General features: G+C 40.2%; 1 protein-coding gene across 7 annotated transcripts in view; it reads left to right on the top strand.

Moving 5' to 3' along the window:
* The window catches only part of LRRTM3 (leucine rich repeat transmembrane neuronal 3), a 120,886-nt gene that overhangs the window by 63,564 nt on the left and 39,236 nt on the right, over window positions 1-18,086 (top strand). For 4 of the 7 annotated variants that reach the window (XR_016314365.1, XR_016314367.1, XM_089687775.1 and 1 more), the window contains exon 3: window positions 2,621-2,682. The exons of the other annotated variants lie outside the window; for them this stretch is intronic. Coding sequence is in view for 2 of the 4 variants with exons in the window: in XM_089687775.1 (XP_089543901.1) it covers window positions 2,621-2,665 (45 nt within the window). In the remaining 2 variants the exon portion in view is untranslated. The remainder of the gene's footprint in view (window positions 1-2,620; window positions 2,683-18,086) is intronic. 7 annotated transcript variants of the gene reach the window in all.

Below are 18,086 nucleotides of genomic sequence, written 5' to 3'. Positions count from 1 at the left end.
AAAGTATTAACAACCAGACCTCCATGAATTTTAATTCAGGACCCGTGATGTAGAGCTCTTTTTACATTAAGCTGTTCACATTAAATGTTTTAGCACTGTAAAATATAGCTTAATGTGAATAGCTTTTGGTGTGATTTACCAAATGATCTGAAATTTTCAGAATATGTTGCCATAGATAGAGTCTTCTATTTTGTGAAGTTTGGGGGGAATTGGTAAACATCTAAGCTCTTTTTTGTACGTTAAGCTACATTAAGCTCCCCAAAAAACAAGCTTAATGTCCCCCATTTTCTTTGTGGAAGGCTGAAATCTATGAAACTTCAAGGACATGTTTGGGATGTTGAGAACTTGATCTGTGCAAAATTTCAAGTCAATAGATTGAGACTTAGGCACATTATGGTACGTTAAGCTCTTTTTACATTAAGCTGTTCACATTAAATGTTTTAGCACTGTAAAATACAGCTTAATGTGAATAACTTTTAGTGTGATTTACCAAATGACCTGACATTTTCAGAATAGGTTGCCATAGATAGAGTCTTCTATTGTGTGAAGTTTGGGGAAGATTGGTCAACATCTAAGCTCTTTTTTGTACGTTAAGCCACATTAAGCTCCCCAAAAAACAAGCTTAATGTCCCCCATTTTATTTGTGGAAAGCTGAAATCTATTCAACTTCTAGGACATGTTTGGGATGTTGAGAACTTGGGCTGTGCAAAGTTTCAAGTCAATTGATTGAGATTTAGGCAGTTTATTACACGTTAAGCTACATTAAGCCATTTTCACATTAAATGTTTTAGTCTGTCCCCAGCTCTTGCTGATGAAAACCTTGGAAGGCTGATGATCCTCTGATCTTGACACAGTAGTAGTAGGCAGAGCAGGTTTTGCAGATTGCCAGGCGTGCACCAGAGCAAGGCAGTTAGTGAGGACAAGAGACAGGAGCAATGTCATGGAATAGCCAGGGTCATCAACAGTCGGGCAGCACGGTACAGAATCAGAAGGAAAAGCCAAGGTCAGGAGCAGAGCCGAAGTCAGGAACCAGTATCAGGAGAGCAATCAGTGTCAGGTGAGGAACAAGCCGGGTCAGCAACAAATGAATCATACAGGAACAAGCAGGACACGGGGGAGCTGAAGACCAGTCAGCACTGAACATGAGCAGAGACACTCCTTAAATAGGCTGTCTGGTGCCAATCTTCGCCGTGCGTGTGCACGTGCGTGTGCGATTTCCGGTCACGATCCGTCTTGCCGGAAATCCCTTACATGGTCAGAGACTTTGGACAGGATACAGGAGACAGTCAGAGACTGCGGACAGGATACAGGAGATGGTCAGAGACTGGACAGGATACAGGGGATGGTCAGAGACTGTACACAGGATACAGGAGACGTATAGAAATATACTGTAGAAATAATGAAGGAGCTAAAAAAAATACCTCTGTCAGTTTGGTTTGTAGGCTAGGTTTGTGAAATATATGGAAAAACCTGATTTCACTGTGGACCCGCCCCTCCAGCCACGCTGAACCCACCCCCTGGGCTGAGCACAGCCGGGACTGCCCTAACACAGCTGAGCCTGCCCTCCTGCTCAAGCACAGCCGAACCCGCTCCCTGCCAGAGCACAGCCGAGCCCGCCCCCTACCCGAGAACAGCTGAGCTGAAAACGCCCAAGCCGAGCCCACCCATGCCTGCCTGCCACGCTGGAGGGCCACCAGCTTGACACCTGTGCTTTAAGGGGTTTGGGCAGGCAGTAAGTACTCTATACTGGCATTTCTGCTGCTACCATGACCTGTAGCCGTGTATTCTGCAGCAAAATGATCCCATAGAAAATCCTGTGTCTGTGTCCTTTGATTGAGTTCTCTCTGGTTTCTTGGCTGCTGTTACTAAACAGCTTGTATCATCTACAGGGAGTGGTCAGGAGAAGACATGTTCTGATTCCTATTATGTGCCCAAGAAGACCAAATGAGCAGTGATAGGAGTATGGAAGGTATACTCTCTTTACTGTTCAATGATGTTGGAGTACCTTCCCCCCTCCCGGGTTATTAATGTACACAGCCAAATCCAAAATTTGGTTGGTGCCAGATTTAGGCTGCGTTCAGAACAATTTTCAGACCGTTTATCTGAGGGTTTTTGTGAGCACACACAAGTGTATTGCAAGTGTTATACTCATGTATTCAAACTTCAGGTATTTTTATGTTAGCCAGAGAAAAGCACTAGGGGTTCTTAGAGGCTAAAACCCAACTGAAATATGTCTGGAAAACACTCAAATATGCATGATGCCAGTGTTACAGGCATTTCCACTGAAGTCTATGGGGGGGGAATGCCCAAATATGCTTTAAAAGTAGTTTCAGGTGCTACAGGAGTCTTAGTGCTCATTTGTGAACATCCACAAATAAAAGTGATTTAGGATGTTGAGAGTTTTGAAACTTCAAGCTACATGTGTGAATGGGGCCTTAGTGTTTGGCCAGAGGGGAGAGGTTGATAGTACAGCAATGTATTTATGGTAACGACATATTTCCAGAATATATTTCATATGCAGTGGTAAAAAGCAAAGCGTGGCTATTGTGATAGTGGATATTGTTATAATGTTTTCTTAATGTTTTTTTTTTATTCTTTATTTAACATTCCACTGATACAGCAAGAATCTTCCCCTAACGCAGTAGATGAAGAACTTTCAGAATGATACCGTCAGTGTCCCAGGTACAGAACTACATAAATGTACATTAAGCTGTGTCCTGCAAGACATTACTCTAGACCAGTGTTTCCCAACCTTTTTTCTGTCAAGGCACCCTTTAAAAATCATGGGTAGTCCAGAGGCACCCTTTAAAATTATGGACAGTCTTGAGGAACCCCATTCTAAAATATGAGAAACTATTCTAATAGTTATTATAATGCAGCAATATCCACACTTGTAGGACACCCAACATTAGAGGTGATTTATTAACTAAAAGGCAGGCCTGTCCACCCACTGGCTTGTATACAATGTTTGGACAATTTTTAGACATTTTGCCAAGGCACCCCTGAAGAAACCTCAAGGCACCCCAGGGTGCCTGGGTACCCTGGTTGAGAAAAGCTGCTCTAGACAAGTGTCACGGTGTTCAGTCTCATATGACCTATATCAGCATTCTATCCAAAATGCATAATTCCACAGAAAAAAAAAGATGCAGTAGCATCCAATTTTTCATTTGTAACAGGTATGGGATTTTGGAGGGTCAAGGATCTTCTAGGCTATGGTTAGGAAAACGGGGAAGGAAAGGTAGTTGAGGGTGCAGCTTATCTTCAGAATAAAGGGTGGGAGGATTGATGGAGATAGAAATGGAGAGGAGGTTGAATTGGGAAAGGGAAAAAAAGAAGGAGGAGGGGAAGATGTGTAAGAGGAAAGAAAGAAAAAAAAATATTTTTTTAATGATGGGTTAGTTTAAATATTTCCCCTGGGCCCATGGAAAAATCTGTGCATGTTATTTGCTGATATAGGTGAAGTGAGGACTGATGGAATGTTGTGTGGAAGTGATACGTATGTACATAACTAGAGCTAACTGTTAGGTGTGTCAGCATATGGCAGCAGCTCATTTTAAATCTACCTCACTGGGCACAATGCATACATCAAATGTTTCTATAGGAGCATGACAGATAACAAAAAACAATTATGATCGATTATATTGTATGTTATTGCAATACCTTATACTATTGAATTTCTAGAAGGTTAAAGGGTGACTCCACTTTCGTGGGAAAAAATAGCAAATAAAAAAAATATATTATGGTATATGCAATTGCAACAGAAGTCATATTGTTATTTAATGTTATCAAAACTTACCTTTCTTTTTCAATCTGCAGTTCTGTAATTTTCTGTTAAATGTGTTCAATATGGCTACCTGGAGGCTTTCTCCACACAAATGGTGTACAGAACACCCCCTAGAAATGTCATTTCCTGCTTATGTGATTGGCTTACTGATTTTCCCATGAGGTCTGCACTAAGGCAGGCCCAGGGGCAAACTGACAACTCATGGGGCCCCCGGGCAATAGGGGATCATGGGGCCCCTGTGTCCTTGCCCAAACTCAAAAAAGCCTATGAAAAAGGTACCAGGGGTATCCCATGGGGCCCACTACAGACCCCGGGCCCTCAGGCAGTGCCCGAGTTTCCAAATGGTAAGTCCGCCCCTGGGCAGGCCATAGAGGAGTCAAAAACCAAAAGTTCTTTTGCTTGAAAAATGAAAATAGCTCATACAAGTGTGCCATCAATTGTTTTGTTTTTCTAAAAAAAAAAAAACAGCATGTTGGATCAGGCACTTTCAATTGTGGCAAGAAAATCGTGTGTCACAGCTGGCACACTAATGATGTGAAAGACAAATTATTCGCCGGTCAACACAAATTTTGTGCAGTTTTCAACTCATCTATGGTCTGCTTAACCACTTTCCCGTCTGGCCCATGTACATAAATGGCCGGATGGGAGCAGTACAGGAGCAGGTGGCCATTTATAAGCATCCTCCTGCATTTCCTGCCTGTGCGTGCATCCTCCGGAGCACACAGTGGAACACCGATCGCTGTACGGGACCTGTGTGAGGTCCCAGTCGTGTGATCACTGATTGGCCGCTCAGTGATCATATGAATAGTAGTCACTTCCTGACATCATTGCTTACTACTAGTGAAATCTGTGAATGATCACAGAGGTCACATGGTACAAGGCTATTTACAACAGCCTTGTACCATGTGACAAGCTGTGACCAATCACAGCTTTCACAGTATTTCTCAATGGGTGCAAGAATGCAGCCAGTGAGAAGGAGAAAAGATTGCCTTTACAGCCTTTATAGCTGTAAAAGCAATCAGTGTAAAAAAAAAAAATCACCCCCCCCCCCCACAAGTAGTACAGTGTCACTATGGTGACACTGTACTGCTAGGGTGACAGTTAAAAAAAACCCATAAATAATAATATAAAAAAAAAATAAAAATGTAAAACAAATTTTTGAAAACATAATTTTTGGTTATAAACTAATTTGGGTTATTTTGTTTTTACTAAAAAGATTGCTGAATACATTTTGGCCAAGATTTTTGAAGAAAGATTATTTATTTGCAAAATTTTATAAGAAAAACACTTTTTTTAAATGTTTGGACTTTTTTATTTATATAGCAAAAAAAATAGAAAAAAACAGTGGTGAATAAATACCACCAAAATAAAGTTTTATTTGTCTCAAAAAAATGCTAAAAAATTCATATGGGTACAGTGTTGCATAACCACACAATTGTAATTCAAAGTGTGATAGCACTGGAAGCTGAAAATTGGCCTGGACAGGAAGGCGGTGAAAGTGTCTGGACTTTAAGTGGTTATGATACAAGTCACATTTTTAGCTTCCCCTGCAACAAATGGCATTTTTGATGAGACTCAAGGAGAAATCACAATCACACAGACACTGCAATTTTCCTCAGAGCCCTGCAGATGCAGCAGCTGATTGATAATTCAAATCACTCCTATAAAGATTCACTCTGCACATGGTCACAGACAAACAAACAGCTATTTCTTCAGAATAAAAAAAGGTAGGAATCTGCAACAAAGTTTGTTAAATCACTGCAATGTACATTGATCACCCAGAGGGGGATGGGGTTTTTTTTCCTTAACAATAGTGGAGTTACTCTTTAGCACTTAAATCTCAGATTAAAATGTAATAATAGGCAAAGTAAAAATTACAGTTCTTCATAGTAAAGTTTTATTACCTGTTGAACCTGCCAGTAGATCTGTTATTTTACCACTTCCTTTGTATTGTATGTGCTGTATAGCCATTTTTGCTTTGGATAGAATAGGGGAGTGTTAAACCAAGTTGTTTTTGTTGTCTGTATCCAGCAGATGCAACAAGAAATGAGAAGAAAACTCCTCAATTATAATGTTAGACAGTTGTCTGTCCCTATTGGATCATTTACACTAACCTCTTGCTCTGGTTGACCACAGGGGGTAAGTCTCCCCAGCAGGGACACAAATAGCAACAATAGCCTGCTGGCAAAAGTGGCAGTTACAGTTGGGACAAACCATACAATACTGACAGGAGTGTTTACAATGTTTTATTTGTGTGGTTTCAACGTTTTTTCCCACAAATAAAAAAAAAACTTTTGTTGTAATTACTGAATTATCAAAGTTAGATTTTATTTTTTTTGTCCATCTAAGACTACCCTGCCAATGGGGAGACAACACTGCTGAATGTTTTCACAACAGGATCAACAGGTTATAAACCTATGTTATGGGGTGACTCATAAATACAAAACTGTATACCATATAGCAGGGGTGGACTGACAACCCATGGGCCCCCCGGGCAATAGGGGATCATGGGGCCCCTGTGTCCTTGCCCAAACTCAAAAAAGCCTATGAAAAAGGTACCAGGGGCATTTCATGGGGCCGCCTACTGACCCTGGGCCCTCGGGCAGTGCCTGAGTTTCCAAATGGTCAGTCCGCCCCTGCCATATAGGCCATTTTCTAATTTTTCCATAGGTCTTCTAGTTCTGCTAGGTTAGTGATCATTGTAGCTGTTCGCTGTTTTTTTTATTAAAGAGCAATGCTAGGTAACAAATGAAACCAATCAATGAGTTATTAATTCAATCCAACTTTCAAAAAAGCCACTGAGAAGCAAAAAATTCTCTGAGTTTACTGTAATCTGTAATAGTCTGTTCTAGGCAGAATTTAATGAGCATGACACAGGGTCACTGGAAGTGAATTTTGAGTTGTGTAATTTCCTTTTTTATGCCTCCTGTATCACCAAAAATCACAGTCACAGTTCTAAGACATGTTTGAATCCCAATGGCGGCTGTGTATTAGTACTTACATTTATTTTACATCAGATTTATGTCAGTAATCCAGTGATCTGACACCCTTATCCATGCTATATGTAAAGTAGGTAGCCTCTGTGTTGTCTCTCACGTACAGAAGCCTGAAAGTATCAAATTGTCAGTTCTATATTCTAAGAAGCTTGTTCATCAAAGCTGAATCTTAATAATTAAAGAACTGTTTCTGTTCACGTTTCACTGGTTCTAGTTATGGCAGCAGTAACTACAGTATATGGAGGGTGTGAAGAAGAGAGACTTGGAGAACAATCATTTTGTTCTCTAGGAAGGGACATCATCGCTCAAGTCTGTCTGAGCCAGCATAAGCCTTTTATGCTACCCTGCTTACAGCATCATTTGTTTAACAACATATACATTACAAATGAGTCATTTTAGCATTTTGTACCATTGAAAACAGCATGGTATATATGGGAATGTCTCTCTAAAAGCATAATCTCCCCATTTCAGTGTTATGTAAATGAAATATGTGATTTTTTGCAGTCTCTTATAATAATGCAGTACTCATTAATTATAATAACATAGTACTCAGTAATAGGTATCGGGTAATGGTAATGACTGGTAATGTTCTGCCAAGTTTAGAAGAAGCTAATTTATGAATTATCTGCATTTTATTTTAAAGGCTATTTAGACCCAATAACAAAACTTTGAATATATTGCAGTTTCCACTAGTTTTAATTTCTTTAGGCTAAAGACATTTTCATCAAGTACAGAAAATACTTATTGTTCTTGCCGGAAATCCCGCATTCTTTCTGTGAACTGAACTTAAATCACAATATCATCTTCCTTTTGTAAACTACTAATTCCCCAACCCCTATTTTAATGGAAATGAAGAAAAGACATGTTTAACCACTTTAAGTCCAGACAATTTTACCCCCTTCCTGTCCAGGCCAATTTTCAGCTTTCAGTGCTATCACACTTTGAATAATTATCAATCAACTGCTGCATCTGCAGGGCTCTAATGAGGAAAATTGCAGTGTCCGTGTGATTGTGATTTCTCTTTGAGTCTTATCAAAAATGCCATTTGTTGCAGGGGATGCCAAAAATGTGACTTGTATCTTAACCACTTCAAGTCCGGACACTTTCACCCCCTTCTTGTCCAGGCCAATTTTCAGCTTTCAGTGCTGTCACACTTTGAATGAGAATTGCGCAGTCATGCAACACTGTACCCATATTAATTTTTTTAGCAATTTTTTGAGACAGATAAAACTTTATTTTGGTGGTATCTATTCACCACTGTGATTTTTATTTTTTTGCTATATAAATGAAAAAGTCCAAAAATTTTGTGTTTTTCTTAAGAAATTTTGCAAATAAATAATCTTTCTTCATAAATCTTGGCCAAAATTTTTTACATTTTTATTTTATTTTTTTATATTATTATTTATATATTTTTTTGTTTTAGCATACTGTTAACTTAGCAGTACAATGTCACCATAGTGACACTGTACTACTTGTGGGGGGTGATGAAGATTTTTTTTTTTTTACACTGATTGCTTTTACCCCCATAAAGGCTGTAAAAGCAATAATTTCTCCTTATCTCTAGCTGCATTCTTGCAGCCATTGAGAAATACTGTGAGAGCTGTGATTGGTCACAGCTTGTCACATGGTAGAAGGCTGTTGTGAATAGCCTTGTACCATGTGACCTCTGTGATCATTCACAGATTTCACTAGTAGTAAGCAATGATGTCAGGAAGTGACATCTTGCTTACTACTATTCATGTGATCACTGATTGGCCAATCAGTGATCACATGATCGGAACCTCACACAGAGGTCCCATACAGCGATCGGTATTCCACTATGTGCTCCAGACACAGCGGGCACCGGATCGCGGTGCCACGTGCTCCCAGGGAGCAGTCACAGCCTGAAAATGCGGGTGCCATTTATGAACGGCAACCTGCTCCTGCACTGCTCCCATCCGGCCGTTTATGTACATGGGCCAGATGGGAAGTGGTTGAACCCAAATCAACCATACAGTCAGGTCCATAAATATTGGGACATGGACACAATTCTAACATATTTGGCTCTATACACCACCACAATGGATTTGAAATGAAACGAACAAGATGTGCGTTAACTGCAGACTGTCAGCTTTAATTTGAGGGTATTTACATCCAAATCAGGTGAATGGTGTAGGAATTACAACAGTTTGCATATGTGCCTCCCACTTGTTAAGGGACCAAAAGTAATGGGACAGAATAATAATCATAAATCAAACTTTCACTTTTTAATACTTGGTTGCAAATCCTTTGCAGTCAATTACAGCCTGAAGTCTGGAACACATAGACATCCCCAGATACTGGGTTTTATCCCTGGTGATGCTCTGCCAGGCCTCTACTGCAACTGTCTTCAGTTCCTGCTTGTTCTTGGGGCATTTTCCCTTCAGTTTTGTCTTCAGCAAGTGAAATGCATGCTCAATCGGATTCAGGTCAGGTGATTGACTTGGCCATTGCATAACATTCCACTTCTTTCCCTTAAAAAACTCTTTGGTTGCTTTTGCAGTATGCTTTGGGTCATTGTCCATCTGCACTGTGAAGCGGCGTCCAATGAGTTCTGAAGCATTTGGCTGAATATGAGCAGATAATATTGCCCGAAACACTTCAGAATTCATCCTGCTGTTTTTGTCAGCAGTCACATCATCAATAAATACAAGAGAACCAGTTCCATTGGCAGCCATACATGCCCACGCCATGACACTACCACCACCATGCTTCACTGATGAGGTGGTATGCTTAGGATCATGAGCAGTTCCTTTCCTTCTCCATACTCTTCTCTTCCCATCACTCTGGTACAAGTTGATCTTGGTCTCATTTGTCCATAGGATGTTGTTCCAGAACTGTGAAGGCTTTTTTAGATGTCATTTGGCAAAGTCTAATCTCGCCTTCCTGTTTTTGAGGCTCACCAATGTTTTACATCTTGTGGTGAACCCTCTGTACTCACTATGATGAAGTCTTCTCTTGATTGTTGACTTTGACACACATACACCTACCTTCTGGAGAGTGTTCTTGATCTGGCCAACTGTTGTGAAGGGTGTTTTCTTCATCAGGGAAAGAATTCTTTGGTCATCCACCACAGTTGTTTTCCATGGTCTTCCGGGTCTTTTGGTGTTGCTGAGCTCGCCGGTGCGTTCCTTCTTTTTAAGAATGTTCCAAACAGTTGTTTTGGCCACGCCTAATGTTTTTGCTATCTCTCTGATGGGTTTGTTTTGTTTTTTTCAGCCTAATGATGGCTTGCTTCACTGATAGTGACAGCTCTTTGGATCTCATCTTGAGAGTTGACAGCAACAGATTCCAAATGCAAATAGCACACTTGAAATGAACTCTGGACCTTTTATCTGCTCATTGTAATTGGGATAATGAGGGAATAACACACACCTGGCCATGGAACATCTGAGAAGCCAATTGTCCCATTACTTTTGGTCCCTTAACAAGTGGGAGGCACATATGCAAACTGTTGTAATTCCTACACCGTTCACCTGATTTGGATGTAAATACTCTCAAATTAAAGCTGACAGTCTGCAGTTAAAGCACATCTTGTTCGTTTCATTTCAAATCCATTGTGGTGGTGTATAGAGCCAAAAATGTTAGAATTGTGTCGATGTCCCAATATTTATGGACCTGACTGTATATCCTTCCATAGATACAGTTGTGTACGTGAATTTAAACACCCTGAGACAAGATGTGTGTAATTCATAGGATCACCAGGTGTAAATAAATAAAAAAAAGCCTGAAAAAAAAACTAATGCAGCCACCACATCTGATACTGGTAAGTTGTAATATGGTATATTTGTGTTTTTGGGTTTGGATATGCTTTAAGAAAAGTAATACCTAAAATTAACCTGCAGTGATTTTAACATTTCCTGAGTGTCAGTGCTACCCCATAGCTGGTGCCTTCAGGTTCATGTGGATAAGCTCATCTTAACTATTGGGCCCTGTGGGTGGCCTAAGTTCCAGAGTGTCCTGATAATTACTATTGACCAGCTACTTCCCCTTTGCCGTTTTTTGACATTCTTTTGGCCCATCATTGTGATTGACAGTGGCACTGACCCTGCAGCAGATGAGGTTATGGCTGAAATATTTACATACCAGAGCAGGACTCTCACTTAGCAGCTAGGTTTAGCTAACATGCTACATAATTGCATTACAGGTTTTATCAACTAGGGTTCCTCCATAGGTTATTAGGAGTTCCTTGAGCTATGAGAAATTTTTCCTTCTCAGATAAGTTCCCATTGACCCCAATGATCTTTTAGCTATCTGTAAGGAGCATTCTTCCCATTGACCATCACACTAATGTGTCATGAGTTGTAGATTCAGTCATTATTATCAGGGATTCCCTGGCATCGGGAAGTTATCTCAAGGGTTCCTCTGTGTTGCAAAGGTTGAGAAAGGTTGCTTTAAGTTGAGATAGGTTGCTATCTTAAAAACACTACTGTAGCCATATTCTAGATATACATATGCTTATATCTATCCTTACTAATATTCAAAACGTGAACATTTTTGGCCTCCAAAAGTTGGGAAGTGATTTCAGCAGAGACACATCAGTCAAGAATGTACTTGGAAACTGTGACTTTTTAAAAGTGGATGTTTATTGGACATGAATTATTCATACAATGCTGTCAATGCATTTTGTGGCACAGAATTGGCTACTTCTTTAGGTGGGGGGTATATAAGATGCTGAATACAATGATTAAAAAAATGTTTTGTACACATCTAGTATAGACTAAAAAATAAAGATTAAAAGATGACAAGTCGATGAAAATATGAATGTTACATCAAATAATATGTAAAGGACATGAAAATACTGGGCATTAGCCATAAATAAAAGTGTCTTGTTGTCCAGAGGTACGGGTACACCCAGGGGCGGACTGACAACTCATGGGGCCCCCGGGCAATAGGAGATCATGGGGCCCCTGTGTCCTTGCCCAAACTCAAAAAAGCCTATGAAAAAGGTACCAGGGGCATCTCATGGGGCCCCCTACTGACCCCGGGCCCTCAGGCAGTGCCCGAGTTTCCAAATGGTCAGTCCTCCTCTGGGTACACCTGTTTAGCTGACTAGGTATATTGTGGTTATGCATATCTAAAACATTGATTATGTTTATTACTGGTATAGAAGATATATAATGATGTGGTTTACTGTAAATAAATAATGAATGATATTGAGAGTCTAAAAAGAATGACGTGATTTTTTTGAGAATTGAATATATCTAAATGACAAATGATTAGATTAATACAATTTAAATATTAGAAAATAGAATTTAGATTATAAATACAAAATTTGTAAATAATGAATAAATAAGAGTAGTAAAAAATAAATACACAAATAAATAAAGTAGGAATAAAAGAGGAGGGAATTAAGAATAGAAGCATAGATGCAGTTTACTCACAACTTTATCTATTATTAGGATCATAAAGTAGCAAATTATTCATTACTTATTCTTATGGTCCCTATTTATTGATTTGTTATTATTTTACTACTATTATTTTTTTTAATAAATGTTCTCTTTATAATCTTTATTTAAACAGACATTCCCTTGAGATACCTGTATATAATGAAAGTCTCATAATTTAATTTATGCCATTTATTAGACTGTCAATTCTATTGCCTTATTTATTCAATTGTTTGCAAAAAAAAAATGTGTTATAAATTTTATTCAGCATCTTATACACCCCTTGAGGAGGTGGCAATTTCTGTGCCACTAATTACTATAATAGAGTTTAATTTACAATACATGTCCAATAACCATCCACTTTTATGAAGAAACAGGTCCCAAGTACTTTCTTTACTGATGAGAGACTCTGCTGAAATCATCTCGATTTTTTTTTGGGGAGGGAGGAGATGGGGGGTCAGCAGGATCTTTCACCATGCATCATGGTTGGACAGACAGAGTGTATAGTGCAGGATTGTCCAGATCACCCTGACAAATATCAAATGCGACATTCTCTGCATTGAGTTATATTCTTAGCAAGCGTTCACATCTTATCCTTCTTCAGGTGTCATTAACTATGCAGACGAAAATACATTACTTTACATACGCCATGCCTATCTTTTATTTCAGATCAATATATTGAACATGTAACATACATTTAGCTGCAACTGCCAGTGCAGTGTTTTGGGGTACTACTCAAAATGAATGGCACTGCAGTGCTTCAATGCATGTAACATGTATTGCGGTAACACACATGTTGACACGATGCATTGATGTAAATCAGCCCTAGACCTTTTTAAAAGGAAATTTAAAGTGTTATGAAAGTCACAATAGCCTGTAAAGATTTCACATACTGCCATTGTGACTGAACATAGCAGGTTCTCCTCTTAGCATGTCTACTTTGGCTATCAGTTGTCAGGTAGTGCTTAGCAAATCCTCCTCCTCATAGGATATTTATTTGCTATGAAATGTTGATGTTCTTTTCTGAATTTCACTACTCACAGATTTAAAATATACAGAGCTGATTATCCTCTAAATAGAAGTTATAATTATTTTGCTCGGGCATGGTCAAACTTATCTTTCTAGGATCTGCCATTCCATGTTTTCACGTAAATATTAATGCTTGGATCTCCTGAGCATGCCAGGAGGAATACATCTGGATACCTATTACTTATATCAGAAGGACAGTGGAAATCAGACAAGCTTTCCATGCCCTTTCACTGTGTCCCCTGAGATCAGTCTGCTGAGGATGTCTACTGCTGTCCATAGCCATGAAATCATATCACGGCCAGCTTGGCCCAAGTAGAAAATAGTTACTCATAGAACTGGAACACTATGTAACATGCTTTAAAGGTGAACCCTAGTCAAAAATGTCTAAAACATAATTTTATATAGTTATGTATTTTTTAAAAAGCAATAAATATATGTTTACATACAACTAGCATAAGTATCTGAAACATTTGTTTATCAGTCTCCTTTAAAGTGGTATTAAACTGAAAACCAAACATGTATTATATAGCAGCTTACCAATCATAGGATGTGGTGTCTGCCTGGTTTTCTTTTCTTTGGCATTTTTCTCTTTGTTTTCACCGGGTGATCTGTCCAGTAACACACTTCCTGTATTGGTGAGACAGTTTTGGAGAAATGAGCAGAGGAGGCACAGCATACTGCAGCATTGTCAATCTGGGGGGAAGATGGTGTTAAATGTATTAACAGATTTTAATACAGTACCAAAGTGAAGCCAAAATCTAGTTCATACTTTATAATCAGTTACAGCAAACCTGCAAACATGCTTGTGGGAGGGAAGGGCAAACAGGTGACCATATCAGTGTAGTACTGCTCCTTCATTGTTAAATTACAGATTGAGGAAAGAAAAGAGTTGGCAGCCATCTTTTCCTATAGTCACCCATCAGATGAATAAGTAACATTAGCATTATTATGGAGGGAGTGCTGAACTGTGCAAAAGGGCCCATTTAGACCTATGCATCCATTGTGGCGCATCACTGCATATTCAGTACCTTAATCTATTGAACACATTAGTGTACATTACTTTTAGGGAGCCTTTTCATTTTGAATGGGCTGTCAGCACATGGCAATGACCATAAAATGTACGTAATTTTTTGCAAGGCACCAAGCCACATTGTATGTGTGGTGCACTGCAGCACGGGCGCTTTTCCCAGGATTGTAACTGTGTTACACTAAGTACCTTGCAGGGGCGGACTGAACAATAAGGCATTGCCAAGGGCCCGGGGTCAGTAGGGGGCCTGGTGAGAGGCTCACTGGGCACAATTCACTAAGCGGTTCCTTACTGCATCCGAGTATGCAGTAGGATACCGTATAGCATTAAAAAAAAAAATCATTTGAATTCACCAAAAAGGCTACTAAAATACCACATGAGTTATTTTATCAAGTCATGGGGTATTTTAGTAGTGAAAACCATGCATTAATGTTTCAGCTGTTAGCGGGGTTCCCCACTGACAACTGAATGTTAAAAGAAAGAATTGCCAGCAATTAAAAAAATAATTTAAAAAACGGCGTAGGGTCCCCCCTCCATCCATACCAAGCCCCTTGGGTCTGGTATGGATTTTGAGGGGAACCCCCATGCCAAACAAAAAAAAAATGATGTGGGGTCCTCCCCAAAGTCCATACCAGATCCTTATCCGAGCATGCAGCCCGACAGGTCAGGAAAGGGGGGGATGAGCAAGCGCCCCCCCGAACCATACCAGGTCAAATGCCCTCAACATGGGGGGGTGCTTTGGGGCAGAGGGGGCTCCCCCCCAAAGCACCTTGTCCCCATGTTAATAGGGACAAGGGTCTCTTCCCCACAACCCTGGCCAGTGGTTGTAGGGGTCTGCGAGTGGGGGGGCTTATTGGAACCTGGAAGCCCCCTTTAGCAAGGGGCCCCCAACATGTGAATGAGTATAGGGTACAGGGTACCACTACCCACTCACAAAAAAAAACTGTAGTGTGAAAAAAGACAGGAGACAGTCTTTGACAAGGCCTTTATTAAAAGAAGAAAAATAAAAAAAATCCCCCAAAGTAGTCCAAAAGTCAATCATGATGACCGCCGCCGCTACCTGAACAAAGAAAAAAAAAGGCTGCACTCCCGACGCTGGGTCCTGGCCATCTGACTTGACAGCTCTTAAATATGTAAGGGGCGGGGCCACCCGGGGACATCACATGTGTGACCCCGCCCCTTGTGGCATCATGAATCGGGCCATGCTGGGCCAATGATGTCACAAGGAAATGGTGCCACACGTTTGATGTAACTCGGTGACCCAGCCCCTTACATATTTAAGAACTGTCAAGGCAGTAGAGTAGTTAGACAGCCGCGAGCCAGCATCGGGAGCGGAGCCTTTTTTTTTTCTTTTTATGGGTAGCGGCGGCCGGCATTGTGATTGACGGTGGAGCTACTTCAGGGGACACTCTTTTATTTTTCTTCTTTTAATAAAGGACTTGTCAAAAACTGTCTCCTGTCTTTTTTCACACTACAGTTTTTTTTGTGAATGGATACCATTCACATGGGGGGCAGAAACTGGGGGCCCCCTTGCTAAAGGGGGCTTCCAGAATCTGATAAGCCCCCTGCCTGCAGACCCCCACAATGACGGGCCAGGGTTGTGGGGAAGAGGCCCTTGCACCCATCAACATGGAGAAAGGTGCTTTGGTTGGAAACCCCAATATGTAGGTTGACTGTTATGTGGGTGTGGCTTTGGCTTGAGTGTAGGTGGAGACATAGGTGGCCCATTATCTCTTATTGCCCAGAGGCTCCATGAGTTGTCAGTTTTCCCCTGGTACCTTGTATCACATTTCTGTAACACATGGTAAACTGCAGAGTTCTGAGGGGTCTAATATTGAACATATAGTTACAATTCCAAGGCTGTTTCTCTTTCACCTGGAGCTTTGTATTAAACATTTTCACATATTACTCAGTTGCTTGTAAGTTAGAGGGTCTGGACACATAAAACCGATATCTGCCTTATAGAGAAATGCCAGCTTTTTCAGTTTTTCATAAGTTTGGTAGTTAAGATCCTAAGGTTATATGGTGGCTTTTTCAATCTTGAATTATGCTAATTATGTTATGTTAGGGAGGTTGAAGGGAGAAGAAGGAAAGTTCCTTGGCTAGGGTCAGAGCTGGGATCTCCAGCAGTGAAATCTCACTAATGCAGTCCTCAGACGACATCAGAAGGTGGTAGATGAATTAACACACCAACATCTATCCAAAGCCAGGTCATCAGCAATAGTTCAACTAAGTCTTTAATATTCCTTGTAAAAAGAACTGCTTTTTTCCACTGAGTAAGAGAGAAAAAGGCTCAGTGTTGTGGCCAGATGTTTCATCTAGAGCTTGGCATGGCAAAGTGGGCCATGTTTCATCTTGACGCTTCGAGTGTCTTTAAGGAGTTTCATTCAGTTGAGTTATTTTTAATGAGGCTCTTACATTTGGCAATACTTAAAAAATTAGTTTCTTTGCCCAATAGAAGGTAAGATTAATGAACAAGCATGAGGTTATAGAACAGCATAGCTTTTTAAATATAAATTTAAGTTGTTTTATACAGTATGCAATAATCTTAAAGTGATATTAAAGGCAATTAAAAAAAAAAACAACACAACAAACATGTTATATTAAAACAAACGGAAAAAGGTATATAGTGAGCGCTTAATCCATAAAGCAGCTAAGCACTCAAAGCAACCAATATATGCAATAAATCAAATAATATATAATAGTGCAGCGCTAAAATTGATATATAAGTTCAAATAAAATCCAGAGAAGAGTCCATAAAGTCTATGAATTGTGACTGGTGAATGTACTGGATAATGGTGGTGCTGCGTGGGAAGTGATAAAAATGCGCACTCACCAGAAATAAAATGAATATGAGCGTTGTATAAAATTCCTCATCAGAGGTCCGGTCAAAGGTCTGGTCACCTTGGGCAATCCTCCCTTCTGTGTGATGACAGTACTCCGTAAAGAAGAATAAGATCCAGGTAACCAGAGGTTTCCTCAAAGGGGCTGGCTGGAAGGAACTGCCTGTTTACAGGGAATCTTCCACCTCTTGGTATGGTGCCTGGATCCTGGTACAGGGTTTCTGAAAATAAGTACTCCTCTCAGGGAGTTAGGGAAGGACGCCCATAGTGTAGTAAGGTTATCAATAGAATTTTATTATAAACAAACAAAAGTATCCAAATCTCGATATGTAAATAAAGTTTCATCCAGGTATAGTGTGAACTAACCCTAAGGATATTAAAGATGGCCACCGGGCCTCCACGTGACTCCAGAGGCGTAGCATCATGACGTCCAGGCTCCTCCTTACGCGTTACATGCGCACGCACATCATCAGAGGAATGGACTTTGCAATAAAATGAAATGTCCTCTTATTCAAAAGAGGCCCTTCCGAGTGTAAAATCTCACATTCCACTTACAAAAAAGGCACCTACAGAGAAAAGTAAAAAAATATAGTTACCAAAAACATGGCTTTCTCACAGGAGAGGGTAGTGTAATGGCCCTTCCCTCAAGATCCTGGAAACTATGAGTATTTAAAATTTTGCAAGAAGATGCTCTAGCACAGCGCAGGAGCATCTTCTTGTGAGATTTGGGATACTCAAGATTCCCAGGATCTTATTGCAAGATCGTGGCTTCACCCTCATCTATGCACTACAGGTGGCAGTCGGGGTTGGGGTTATAGTGTTACTAAACCACAACAGTAAAATCAGTCTGTATATGCAGTAAAGCATGCTTGTTATACTCCCTGTTGAACCTAAGGGGTTAATCCTCCACATTGTGTAAAAAGGATGTTTGACCCTGCCTTCTCTGATCCTCACCTTCTTCTACTGTCCCCAGTCCATCTGCTGATAGTACAAAGCTCTAGG

This window comes from Staurois parvus, unplaced genomic scaffold, assembly GCF_062004578.1.
Source record: "Staurois parvus isolate SC_StPar_1 unplaced genomic scaffold, SC_StPar_1.0 ptg000437l, whole genome shotgun sequence".
NCBI classification, from domain to species: domain Eukaryota; kingdom Metazoa; phylum Chordata; class Amphibia; order Anura; family Ranidae; genus Staurois; species Staurois parvus.
Note: the sequence above shows the minus strand (reverse complement) of the source record. Positions and strands in the feature narration are given on the sequence as shown.